Source organism: Lucilia sericata, unplaced genomic scaffold (genome assembly GCF_015586225.1).
Source record: "Lucilia sericata isolate MDLA Ls3-8-SP2 unplaced genomic scaffold, ASM1558622v1 Contig000218F_arrow, whole genome shotgun sequence".
Taxonomy (NCBI): domain Eukaryota; kingdom Metazoa; phylum Arthropoda; class Insecta; order Diptera; family Calliphoridae; genus Lucilia; species Lucilia sericata.
Window position 1 is genome coordinate 94,927 of NW_023994246.1, and position 14,943 is coordinate 109,869.

At 28.9% G+C, this 14,943-nt stretch overlaps 1 protein-coding gene across 1 annotated transcript in view; it reads right to left on the bottom strand.

Annotated features, from left to right (window-relative positions):
- Positions 1-14,943, bottom strand: part of LOC119602282 (neuroendocrine convertase 2) — a 96,065-nt gene that overhangs the window by 11,260 nt on the left and 69,862 nt on the right. Inside the window, exon 2 of the mRNA XM_037953714.1 lies at positions 6,888-6,995. Within this exon, the coding sequence (XP_037809642.1) occupies positions 6,888-6,995 (108 nt within the window). The remainder of the gene's footprint in view (positions 1-6,887; positions 6,996-14,943) is intronic.

Genomic DNA, 14,943 nt, shown 5'->3' on the forward strand with positions numbered 1-14,943 from the left:
TTTTGTTAGAGAATTATTCAAGTTATTTTTGGTTAAAAAGTTTATTGACATTGTTCTTATTCATACATATAATATAATTTCTAAAATTCAAATTATTTAAAATAAGCGAATTTCAATTGCCAAAAACTGTCTGTCTAAATTTAGCCCCAACTACAAAGAAAATTAAAATTTATTTATTTGAAGCATCTTGGTTTAAAGGCTTTTGGCACTAAACTTTTTTTACAACTCATATTATAGAAAACAAAGGAGTTTTTTAAGAATTAAAAATGATTCAACATTTATGATTCAAACACGCCTCAGTATGTTTTTTGCTGATGCAATATTTTATTAAATTCTTTAAAAAACAAGTAAGAAAGTATAGTCGGGCGTGACCGACCATATGATACTCTACACCAGTTATGAATATTAAATGTGATCTATTTCTCATAATAAAGCATTTATCTGGAATATTACCTTGATTCCGATTTATTTAAGCAATTTATAGAAAAACTAATTTTCTAAAAGAGGCTTTATATGGGGATAGAATCAAATGTGAACCGATCCCGATAAAATGGGCTGGATAGACCTATATTTATATAATAATTGTCTGTGATAAATTTCATTGCAATAACAGTGTTAATAAGTGAAGTCATTTTCCGAAGGGGGGCTTTGTATGGGGGGCTAGGGTCAAATGAAGTCCGATCATTTCGAAATTCGGCAAGGCTTGTATAAAACTTAGTTGTGCGAACTTTCATCGAGATACATTTATATTATACAGAATTATGAGCTCAAAAGCCCTTTTCGGGGGCTTCAGTTGTATGGGTGCTAGGTGAAATAATGGACCGATTTTAACCATTTTCAATAGGCTTCGTTCTTGAGTCAAAACAAACATATGTTCTAAATTTCATCGAATTATCTTGAAAATTGCGACCTCAGAAAGTGATTCTGAGTCGATCGGTTTACTTTAAGGTGGGTATATTACTAATATTTTAATGCGTTACAAACATCAGCACAAACGCATAATACCCTTCCCACTATAGTGGTGTATGGTATAAAAATTCAAGTTTATATATAACGAAAATGTTATCTACACAAGAAGTAAAAAAAAAATACCTAAAACTTGCTTATCCAACATTTTAGGTCACTAGACTAATAATCAGTAATTTATGCTGAGCTGTATTATCATGTACCGATATTAATGTTGGCATCAGTGTAATTTTCCGAATAGGGGGCTTACGTCAATTTGAAGCCGAATTTTTCCTTATTTTGTCCAAAGGGGCTAGGGTCAATTATGTTCTACTACTCATGAAATTTTAAAAATGTATTTTGGTTACTATAGAACTGGTATTCATACGCCAGATTTGAATATTTATAGACATTTTCTGAGGGATTCAAATATTGCCCGGTTGTTTCAGTACTTTACATTAAAACCTCTAAGTACCGTGCTAGTTTTACTACTCGCAAAGAGTTAAGTAAAGTCCAAGCATCTATGTTTTGACAGGAACACACCACACATCGGATGTAATATTGTATAGTATTAGTGAGAGAAGATGGAAGACCGTTTCTTCCTTTTCGACCAAGCCGACTTGTATGATTTCTTAGCACCCAATTTGCTGTTAGTACTTCAATCAAAAACAAAAATATAAATATTTGTAAATAAATAATATAACAAAACACATGTTTAATCCATCAAGATAAAAACAAAATGACAGATAATAAATCATTGCAACGGTGAGAGATAATCGATGCTTATCCAATTTGAGTACATCTCCGGGGATAATGTGTTTTCTTATTCACTGAAGATTCATTGATATTTTAAAGATGTCTATTTTTAAAATGTTTTATTCTTTTTCATTAATTTGTTTGATTTGGGTAACATGTTCCGATGTATGTAGTCCTAACCTCTTTCCTCAACTATCTAAAGCCATCATCTGATGGCTAAAACCGATCTTACAGTATACATTGTAAAAGTTACATTTATTTCATCAAATATTTAAATAACTTAATACATATTACCAAAAACTTTAGGTACAAACCACAAGTCTAATTAGTAGTAGGGGTAGGTAACATTCAATTTAAATAATAGAAAAGGTGCACTTTAAATAAGTACTTAGTAATATTAAATAAATTAAAACAAAACTTTCGTTCACTTAAAAAATTGTATAAAAATACTCGGAAATTGTTGCAAATTTTAATTTTTTCGCATAACATTTTTTTAAACGTTATTATTTCTTTTTATAAAATGAGACCTTTAATGTTGTGTCCGTACAGACGAAAAACATTAAAAGGATACAGCTTCAAAATATAATGGTGTGTATTCTAATTTCTAATGTTGTCAAGACTGCTTTGAAGTCGTTTCGTTAAATTTTTACTAGGCCACTATTTTCTGTTTAATATATTGTAGAAAAGTACAAAATAACCGGGAAATTTAAAAACGTTTAAAGCGCATAAAGTAAGTGTGAAACCCCTTGGTGGTAGAGTTATTGTGGAGTGTATAATGTCTGTAGGATGTTTCGAAAATGTCATATTCGTGGAAGGATAATGGACAATATAATTAATTAAATATTTTAAAACAGCATTTGGAAGCCAATGCAGTAAAATTAGTAATTGGAGTTGACTTTCGGTTCGTTTATGATAACAACCTAAACCGCTCATCGCAAAATTTGAAGTGAATGGTTAGGCGACAACGTAAAAGAAGTACTTCCTACCCTTCTCAAGTCCAGATTATAATCCCATAGAACACATACATGAGTAATTTTGGAGAAAAAAATTTTTTAATATACTATTAATATGCGATTTATGCGGAATAGCGGAATTTTTACACCGAAATCGATAGTAAATCGGTCACAATCAGCGAAAAATTGTTTTTGATATGTTATCCCAAGGCGAATTTCTTTGAATTTAAGATACGTTTAAGTTTTAAGCATTATGTTGCACAGAGACTTTTTTGAGTTTGATTATGGAGGAGTTGCATTTAAGAAGTAATTTACTAAAACATAGAGTATTATTTAAAATTGTTGCAGTTAGAAAATTTATTAGGACATTATCACCTATGATTAAATACAAATTTTTTGTAAATCGGACAAATATTATAGAATATATTACAAATTATGTTTTTAACTAGATACTGTACGGGGACTTATTTGAGTCAGTGTACATATGTATATTTATTTTGTGTAATTAATATTTTAATTACATGTTACAGTTAAATTAGTGTAATAATTGTTAGGTTCATCTAACAGAGTTAAGATACAAAATTATAAGCATACATTAGTACTTTTCAGTACGCGAACGCCATTTTGCAAAAAATGGTAAAGTTTTTGTTTTTAAACAAGTATTACTAATCACCAAAAAAACAAACAATTAAAAATATAATTTTTGTTATAAATAAATTAATATTTAAAGTCAAAACATCATAAAATTTGGCGAATGTATTCACGTTCACATGAAATGTATTTATGTTGACTTTCTTAGCGACATTAGTCTTTTTAAGCGAATTGTGGACATTTACATAAATCATTTCCTGATAAGGGCTTTGTATGGCGGCTAGGGTCAAATAAGACCCGATCATTTCAAAATTATTAAGGGACATCAAGAGTAGTATGGGGGGTATATTGTTTTTGCCATTCCGTTTGTAACACATCGAAATATTGGTCATAGACCCCCAAAAGTATATATATTCTGGGTCCTTATTAAATTCTAAGACGATAAATTGTTGAATGCACGATAAAGTCCGAACGAGAAGAGCTAAGGACCTGAAATTTTGCACAAATACTGTTTATTGATGCAGTTTATTGAAGATGTTTTCGCATAGCCCCCATACATAAACAGTCATATAAGTTCCCCTTCAGGAAATGACTTTAACGCTTATAACTTGCTTCGAAATGATAGCAATGCAATGAAATTCGACATAAACAAGTTTTCGGGAAACGAAAATCTCTCTTCCAAAGTTTATGGAGATCGGCCCATAATTGACCCTACCCCCCATATAAGGGTTCTCTCAGAAAATTACTTTAAAGTTTATTCTTAGTTTGCTTTAAAATTCCAGTATATCAACGAAATTGACATAAACATGTTTTATGGAAACTAAAATCTCTCAGCCAAATATTTATGGGATCGGTCCATAAGTGATTCTACGCCCCATAAAAGGTACCCTTCATAAAATGTCTTTAACGCTATATTTAACTATAACTTGCTTCAACATTAAAAAATAGAAACGAAATTCGACATAAACAACTTCTTCAAAATTATAGTAAAGCAATGAAATTCGACATAAACAAGTTTTATAAAAACGTAATTCTAACTGTTTTTTAATAACCATAATTGACCTTAGTCCCTATAAACGGCCTTTCTCATAGAATGACATTAAAGCGAGTCATGACCTAGTTTTATAGGATCTAAAATCTTTCTGTCAAATAATATGAGCAGCGGGCCATATTGGATCAAAGCATTGATATTCGATATAACAAGTCCTATTGAAACCTAAATCTTTGCAACATCTTAAGTGGATCGGTCCAAAATTTACCATAAGTAAATATACAGGAAATCAAATCATTAAACAAATTTATTAAATATGATAAAATAGGTACTACCATCACCCTGACTATATTACTATTTATATATTATAAATCAGCTTAGAAAAATCCAATAAGTGTTTAAATTGTGGTAGCAAAAACACCGATATATATTGTATAGGTCCTTTTTTCGAAATTCACTTGAAATTTAATACACATGATTTGATGGTGGGTATACAAGATTCAGTACAGCCGAATATAGCACTCTTACTTGTTATTTTTATAAACATAATCACAATGTTTTAGAAAAGATTTAGTAATGAGTATATCCGCCGTTATTCGATATAACTTCGCAATTTCGAGAGTTATAATGATTCTTAATTAATGGTAAGGAAATTTCAGCACAAGCCTCTTTAATTCTTTCAATTTATGTTTGTCTATAGTTAACATACCCCCCATATAAGGTCCACTTCAGAAAAAGACTAACGTTCATTGCTGGCTTAAAAATATGAATAAAGCGATGAAATTCAACACAAATAACTTTAATTCGAGCCAAAATCTGTCCACCAAATTTTATGAGGATCGGCCCATAAATGAACCTAAGTTTTATATGAACCAACGCGAATTTTATTATTTAGCTTATATGAGATTTTTTAAGACAGATGTGGGTATATAACAATACGGTCCTTCCAGTACGAATTGTGGTGATGCGTAGTACAAATCAGATGTATAAGGGAGGTAGTAAAAAAATGGCAATTATTAATCCATTTCAAAAGGATCTAAAAGTATTTTTGCCGAATTTTATTGATATTCAAAATTGCATCCTATAATAATTATAATTACAAAATCATAATATTAAACTGTAGTATTGAAGCATTAGACAACAAATTAAAACATTATCAACCTAATTAAAAGGGAAAAGCAGACAGTACTTGACCTTTTCTTCGATTAAATATTAATTATTAATCTCTTGGATTTGTATACTTTCATAAACTCTAATTGACAAAAAAAACAACTCTTCATAACATTAATTGTTATAATAATGAGTTTAATATTAATGTTTACCATTGCTCATTGTACCCATTATCAATTTAATCCGAAAAATCTTTATATTAAAAGATTTTTACAACTGAATGATCCGAAGAATATTTGGGTACTAATTTGAACACTTAATAAGATGCGCTATATATTCCTATAGAAGTGTTTAATATGTATTAAATGATCAAATGTAATTTTTAGAATATACCCTCTCTATTTTGCTCTATTTACATATTTGTTAAACAAAAGTACCTATATCGCTTTTTATCTTAATACCGATATACTTAAACAATTTCTTTTATGGATAATATGATTATCTGAAGGATAATTTATAAAAATCTTAAGGTCAATTACTGACCGATCTTCATAATATTTTAAAGAAGGAAAAATTCTACTAAATTATATATACTGGGTCCTTATTATATTCAAGGGCGATCTAGCTATGCCTGTTGAAAACAATATGTGTTCTAAAAAGGAAGCGGTGATCTTGATAAAATGTTGCGGCTGTACCTAATTGTGAAGTGGTTCGATGAAATTTGAAGTGATATTTAGAAGATTTCATAGAATGATATGTGGACTTAATCATATCATTAGGAGGCCAGATGAAATCATGGACTGATACGTCCAAATTATTAACTAAATTATACCTTTTACGAATGAAGCCTAAAAATGTTAAAAATTTGATACATTAACAAATATTTTCGCTGGGAAATACAACAATTTATACAATTAAAATCAAATTATTGATAAATTATGCGAATGTACATCTCAATATTTTGCTCAATTCAGTCATTAGAAGTTATTAAACACTCTGGCCTTCGAAGAAAATCATTTGAGCAATTTGCAAAATTTCAAATATACATTGAGGTCTGTCTTTAAGCATAAGTTATTTATTAATAAATAAAAACATTAAAACGATATGAATGCGTAGTTTGAGATGATTATTTTTCGTGCTAAAATTATGATGGAAGAAGTTTCCATGAAACATAGTTTTCTTTTAATTATTGGTTGAATTCATATTAAATCTTCATAAAAATAATATTTTTCAATAAACTTTAATATTCTAAGAAGCCATTGCTTTCATTAACTACTATTTAAGATGAAATTTAAGACGGGAGACAAGTGGTGTTTCTTAAACCAGTTACATAGTTAGTTATGTATTTCTTTGTTGAATTAATTTTAAAGTAGTTTTACCATTTGAATTATTAATTGTATCTTAATGAAAAGCATGTAATTTAATATTTATAGACAGTTGCTAAATTGGTTAGTTTGACTAAATTCATTATTATGAATTAATTTCCCAAACTAAAATTTTCATATATAAGACTTAAAGTTTTCATAAATATTTGAACTTACCATTGGATGACTTTTCAGCAGACGTGTGTGCGGTATACTTCTTCTTGAACGAGCATGTGGCAAAGTCCGATGTTTGAAATGATATTCATGCCCCTGGCCACCCACCAGCTGAAATAAGACAAAAAAACACAAATACTTCATTAGCAATTGACATCTTACCAAAATGCATGAGTAATTTCCGTAATAATATATAATAAATCAAATTAACAGAATCACATCTGTGAGTTTGAAGAATAAATTATTTAATAAATATTCATGATTTGAACCAACGCAAGAGCAAATCATTTTTCATTATTACACATGAATAAATATTGTCTAATTAAAAAGTCAAAATATAAGAAATTCTCCACTAATATCACCACCTTAAAGTTGTGTCATGGCAATATGAATATTTAATTTTAATAACAACATTTGTTTAAATGAAAATACTTATTAATTAGGGTATTATTTTCACAATTAATATTTATAATTTCGTTTCCTGTTGTTTTCCATAAAGAAATGTTAAACAATGAAATTGAATAGCAACTTGTTATAAGACAATAAGTCTTTTCAAATTTAATTTTATTTAAAAGTAAATAACTAAATACCTTTTAAATTATTTACTTTTAATTTTGTTTTTCCAGTTAAAAATTATATTTAAATAAGGCATAACATTGCTGTTCTGTTTAAATCCTAAATAATCAATAAAAATATTTAAAAATTGTGTAGTGTTTTACTGTTAACATTTTCGAGTTTATTTAAAATTTTTCTTCTATTTTAAAATACATACATACAAACATACATATGTACATATATGTATTTGCTTTAACAAAATTTAAGCAAAATGAGATTATACAACCGAGTTTCCAGTAGGTTAATATCAATATGTATATAAATACAATGACTTTCAGTCCATCAGAGTACATTGTTTCAATGTTTTAAATTTGCTCTGAAAAACATAGTTGAAATTTGTAACTTATATTTTTTTCCTGTTACGGAATGTACTAAAATTGACTTTACTAGAAAATGTTTGATAGCTTTTGAACAATTTACACTGAGTTGATTGAAATATTTGTACTTCCAACATTTGGGAAGATCAGTTGTTTTTTTTGCAAAGATTTTCATTTCCATTACATAATTTTGCAATCCTATAAAATATATAGATTATATACATACATCATATGTATGCATTCTTATATCAATTTGCTAAAGATATCTTCAGAATCCAAATCTAATTCGATTAGTCATTCTCGAGTTGACAACGCCCAAGAATATCGATAGTGGCATTCAGTAATCTGGATTTTATGAACTCGTCTTTGAAAGTAAAATCTTAGAATATCCACTATAATTTCATTTAACGCTGTTTCCACTGATAGTCCTTTATCAGGTGCTCTGTAACTATCAGGAAAATGGTATTTTGCTTGGCTCATCCGAGAGACCTCAATGTTAACCGTGCAAATACAGGCAAATCCCGGTATAACGAATCTTACTTTAACGAAAATCCGATATAACGAACAGCCAAATTTTTAACATTAACTACCTTATATAGCGAACGTTTAAGAAATTTTATACTCGATATAACGAATAAAAAGAAAAAATACCTAAAAAAATCCAGCTTTTGATTTTATATTTATATTGTTAATATCAAAAACTTGATTGAGCAATTAGAATATAATGTAAAAATCAAAGAAGTCGCCCATATTCCTAATTTTAGTTATACTACATATCTGACCTATCGATCAAAATTCCTTACATTATAATCTAAAAAGCATAAATCTGTTAGATGTGAATTTAATGGTAAATTTGGCTTGAATAGTGTTTAAAAGGGATACATTGAAATAATAAAATTTTACAGCAAAATAAATTATTTCGATACCCCAATATGGCGCAATATTCCAGGGTTTTGAAATTATCAGCATGAGACTCAGTTATCGATTCTCAAGTTCAGTTTTTCCTCAAAAGAGTTTAATTCTATCATCTAGATAATAAAATAAGGTTAAGGAAATCACAAATTTTTCAATCCGTTCAGATGTTCAAAATGGAAAAACGTGTGCGTTGTTATTAGTTGTTTGAAATAAAATTTGAAGTAATAATTTCATACATTAATTTGAATGGTTTTTTGTCCATTAAATAAAGAAATTTACTAGAAAAAATAATTCCGATATAACGAATATTTCGATTTAACGAAAGGGCCTGATATTATATCATTCGTTATACCGGGATTCGCCTGTACACAAATCTGTCTTTTCACAAGAAAGGCAGAAATTTCTTAGTATATTGAAACCAGTTTTCTGAGCAACAAAGGCTTTGGAAACCGGAAAATTGGAGGTTCTATATTGAAGACCCAGAAACAGAAATGTATCACCGTTTACCTAATCATAACACTAGCTTCCAGGCAGAATGCGTAAATTGGATTAGAATAAATATGGCGCCATATATTTACATATTTACCGATAGTCAGAGGACAATAAGGGCGATATCAGGTGATAAAGTTAAATCTAAGATCGTGTTGGATTGTAAGAAATACTCAATGATTTCACCCATCGCCCATATAATAACGCCTTTAGAAATGATTTAAAATACAATTTTCAGGAGCAGGATAAGGTTTTTTTGAAGACGTAAACCTTATATGAGAGCTAAGACGTAAAAATTTCGTAGAATGATTCATATGTACACAAAACATGTTTGTGTCGAATTTTATCAAGATATCTTTATTTGATAATGAAATATGTGCGTTTAAGTGATATTCGTAAGTGGATCTTATATGGGAGCCTATCCTGGAAAAATTTCGTAGAGTGATTTATATAAAGACAAAACATATTTGTGTCCAATTTTTTTACAACAACTTTTAAATTTTAAATAACTTTTGTTAAAAACTTAAGATAAAACTTTAAGAAGATTATACATTTTAACAGAACCCCCCCCCCCAAAAAAAAATATGTTAAAACATCCCAAAAGCTGTGTAAATATGTGAGACATGAATTATACATTTAAAATAATACATATTATGTATAAATTTTGTTATCTAACTTGAAAGAAAATGTTTCCGGTTAAAAGGAATGGAAAGTTACACGTGTATATAGAAGTATGCTAACAAATGTGCGTGTGTGTATGGATGTGGTGGGTATTTCGGTATGTATATTAGTTGTCTTCATCTCTTATTAAAACGGAACTTTTTTCAGTTTTTGTTTTTCATTTTAATAGTCTACTTTGTGGCTCATTTGCTTTTGTTTAAGAGTGCCAAAAAGCCACTAGCGTATATATTAAATTGTTTTTTCAACTTTGCACTTTTCATCTGCACAAACAACTTAATACAGCAGTTACTGTTGAAGATACGAACGAATTCTAACGACTAACAAACTTAGAGATACGATTTCGAAACATTTTCCCCATTTTTTACAGCCACACACAAAAATATGTGAAGTAGGTACTTATACTAATTTAGTCATTCCATTTAAAACACATGGAACTATAAAATATCTACCTTAGTCCGCTGAAAGGATTAAAATTTCCACAAATGTTGGTTAATGACGAACTTTTGTTTGATAGTCAAAATCTACCTAAATACAAAAAAGTCCATCAGTGTAACGTTCAAGTACGTTGGTGCTTTAATGATGGAATCTTGGATGATAAAATTTTTCTTAAATATTATTCATTAATCCAAAATGCCTTATTCATCTAATCTAATCAATCTAAAATGAAGAGAATGTCTATGTGAACCTAAAGAAGAGATGGGCCAGTTCTCAACTTTAACACTTACCATTTGTTATGGTGGGTATAGAAGATTCGTTACCGCCGAATAAAACAAACTAACTTGTTCATTTTAGAAAAATGAATCTGACTTTATACTAACTACGAAACCCGAGCTAAGTTCAACTATAGTTGTAACATACAACTTGTAGGTTGGTACGGTTGTTGTACTTTGTTTAAGTATATGTTTGTTTGTAAATAAGTAATGTGTATTTCCATCGCTGGTTGAATGCAGTGTTGCCATTGCAACTATTCTGGTGTTAGAAAAATCATTTAAAAATATAAAACTTGACGATTTAATCTATAATAATTAAGTTTCCATTTTCAAATGATCTAAGTAAGATAATTAATTATACCAATATCATATTTTGTAACACTATTTTTCTCCACAACACTTTCTGGCAACACTTTCGCATTGTTTGCTCCCCCTTTTAAATACTATTTTGTATTTTAAAAGACTATTTTAGATAAATAGCTATTAATATTCCATTTACTATCTGTATTTTTAAACAGCAGTTTATATCTTATGGTCTTTATCATTAAAAGCATTAAATGAGAATAAATACATACATATTTAAACATACTTTTACAACTAATTATTTAGCAATGGAAATTTAAGATGGGATTATATATGTGCTATTAATGTTGACAATACAATTATTAATTGAGTTAATTAAAAACTACAACTGTTGCATTATTCTGTAATATGTTTTCAAACACTAAATAAATTTAATACAGTTATAGATTTACTACCTTATTCATAAACATTTATCAAAGGTTTATAGAACAAATTTTGTATGAAAATTTGATTTATAGACCTTTGATAAAAGTTTATGAATAAGACCCTTAACATTTTTGAAATTAAGCTAAAATAATAGCAAACAGTTTATATCGCATATAATTATACTGAGACCTAACAAAACATATTTATATATCCTGATCCTTATAAAATTCTGGAATTCATATAAAGAAAACATTTTCTGGATCGGTTTATATTTGCTCATAGCTCACATAGATGGTCTGAAAATCACTTAAATGAACAAACACAGAAATATATAGATAAACAAGTTAGAGTGCTATATTCGGCTGAGCCGAATCTTAAATACCCTCCACCAGCTACTTTTATATTAATATTTTTTAATAGATCAAATATTTGTAAAAATAAGTTTTCTCATGTCTTAAATAGAAAAACCCCAAGATTTAAACAGCTTAAATCGGATTGCAAGATTTGTTGAACATTACAAACGCCATTTTCTTTTATATTTTTAAAGCACCCTAAGATATGCTTTAGCAATATTTAATAATTTGTGTGAAAGATTTAAGGAAATTAAAACTTTCGGGGCAGGACCTTGTATGGGAGCTATGACCAAATATGAACTGATCGTGAAAAAATTTTGAAATAACATTCCTGTGTACAAAAATAGTATTTATGACAAAATTTTTTATGGATATCAATCACTATTTGGTAATGAGTTGTGTGCGTTTAAGTGTTTTTCTGAAGAGGACCTTGTATGGGAGCTATGACCAATTATGGACCGATCGGAAAAAAATTTCACAGTAACATTTTTGTATATTAGAGCAATACTTGTACCAAATTTTGTATGGATATCTTAATTAAATAATGAGTTATGTTTAGTAATTTAATAATGAGTTCTGTGCGTTTAAGTGATTTTAGGGAGTGGACCCTGTATTGGAGCTATGACCAATTATGAACCGATCGGAAAAAAATGTATTATAATATATGGATATCTTAATTTAGTAATGAGTTATGCGCGTTTTAGTGATTTTCGGGAGGGGACCTTGTATGGGAGCTATGACCAATTATGGACCGATCCAGAATTTTTTTTCTCTAAATGAATTCTATTGACATCGAATTTAAATTTGTAAAAGTTTGTTAAGATATCAACATTCTGACGGAAGTTATTAACAATAAACTCATTTTCCGGGAATATGTACTTCTGTATGGGAGGTATAAGAAATTGTGGACCGATTCCTGCAATTTTCAACAGGAATAAAGTTCTCGTGTAAAAACAAATGTATGATGATTTTCATGAAATGAAAATGCTTATTTTTTTCGGAGTTGTTTCAAATTTTGATTCATAACTTTTCCCGATGTGAACCGATTTTGCTCATTTTCAATGCCAAACTGCCTAGGACAATAGCGAACATTCTGGCCAAATCTAAATAATTTATTTGACCTCGTTTTCATGTGAGCGTGTTTTACACAGACAGACGGACGGACAGTCGGACATAGCTAAATCGACTCAGAATTTCATAAGGACCAAGAATATATATACTTTGTTGGGTCTCAGATTAATATTTCTTGGTGTTACACACGGAATGACAAAGTTATACCCTGCCAGCAACTCAACTAACTTTAAATGCATTAAAAGCCGACATTTTCATCAACTAGCTATGATTGATTCTTGGATTATTTTTAATGGAGCCAACTGACTATTTTAACATGGCGATGTCCTACGCAGTAGTCAATTGTCCGACTCTGCGTGACTTTTCAACTAGCTTAAAGGTAACTCTTTATTAACTAACTTAAAGTTAGTTGCAGAAAAGTCAAGTAATAGTTTTCTTTTGTATTCCCTACTGTATTACTTAATTACATTTTAATTAAATATATTTAAAATTTAACTATTAGTTATCTAAATTACATTTCGCTTTAATACAAGTTATGATATTAGTTCGTAAAAATTAATAGACATCAGTTTTCTGCAGGGGAACTAATAATAACACCGGTATCCATAAAATTATGAATGATTTGTTCATTATTCCCATTATTCCCATTGATCCAAATCTAAAATAAATTTTAAAATGTTATGTGTAATGTTAACTGTTAATGTATTATATTTACAGTATTAATCAGCAGAATTTAGAATTTAGGGACCGAGTTTTGAAATATTTAACCTTTTATAATTAATTTTTCCAATTTACTGACTATAATTTCACAACGTATACAAGAAAACGACAAAAATGTAAAACAAAATTCCAAATAATAAAGAAACATGAGAAAACAAGTCGAACGAAATGCTCTCCAGATAATTTTGGGGTACTCCCGCATTATATGATAGTTAGCTTGTAGCTAGTCTAGTTAATAAATACCAAATTTTGGAACATTTCTGCATTACATTGTTGTTCGTTTATAATCAGTCCACTAAAGTTAACAAATAAAATCATAATAATAGAGAAACAAGAGAAAACATGTTGAAATACAATTAATTCTCTCCACATAATTTTGAGGCACTTCTGCATTACATTATAGTTAGCTTGTAGTTAGTATTTAAAAGTCGGTTCTTTACGTTGCCAAATACAAAATTTCGGGACAGCTTTGCATTACAATGTAGTTAGCTTATTGTCAGTCTGTAAAATTAAACTAGAAGTGAATTTTTTCTCGTAGTCGACTACAAAATTGCTGGCAGGGATATATACCCTCTATCACCACTCATGGTTGTGGAGGGTATAAAAATGTCGCACAAATATTATCTCTATGTCTACCACTTCTGCTATACAATTATTTCTTGATCGATCCAAAATTGGTCCCCTTCTGAAAATGACTTATCGATTGGACCACAAAGTTCCCATATAATTTTCACTTTTATGTATTCAGGAATAATTTCAAACAATAAATCTGGATATCCTTAAATCTTCGACATACACGCACACATGCAAACTATTAAATATTTTTAAAGCATACTTTAGGGAGCTATACAAATATTGTAAATGAAAATGATTTTTGTAATGTTTAATAAATCTTACAATATTGTAAGCAATTTAAAAAATTTAAATTTTGGGTTTTATATGAAAACACAAAAAAATCTATCTAAACAAAGACTGCTATCAAACTTTCCAAGCTATACGAATTGTTTTAATCGGAAAACTCGGAGCTTTTATTGGAAAAAATTATATAAAAATAATGAAATGAACTAAACAGCTTTAGAACCTTAGACAGTTTTACTGCAAATGCTATTCAAGTGGCGGGGAGTGTACTTAGTATACAAATACCATATACATATGCTTACGTAATAAAGATGGATGAATAACAGGTATAAAAATAGCAAAATGTTATCAATTTCAAAATGACCGTATTGTTACAATTTATTTTCATCCTTTTATGTATCTAAACAGAATATATCTTTTAAGCTTAAAAATAAGACTTAAAGGATTTTCATTTTTATGTATTTTCATATTGTTGTAATTAGTTCAATTTTCTTTTACCATCTCCTCTTTCTATGCAACTTACTATAAACATTCATACAGACTTTAATTTGCTTTTGTAACTTTCCACTTTTTTTGCAACATTTCGTAAAATTTTATGAAG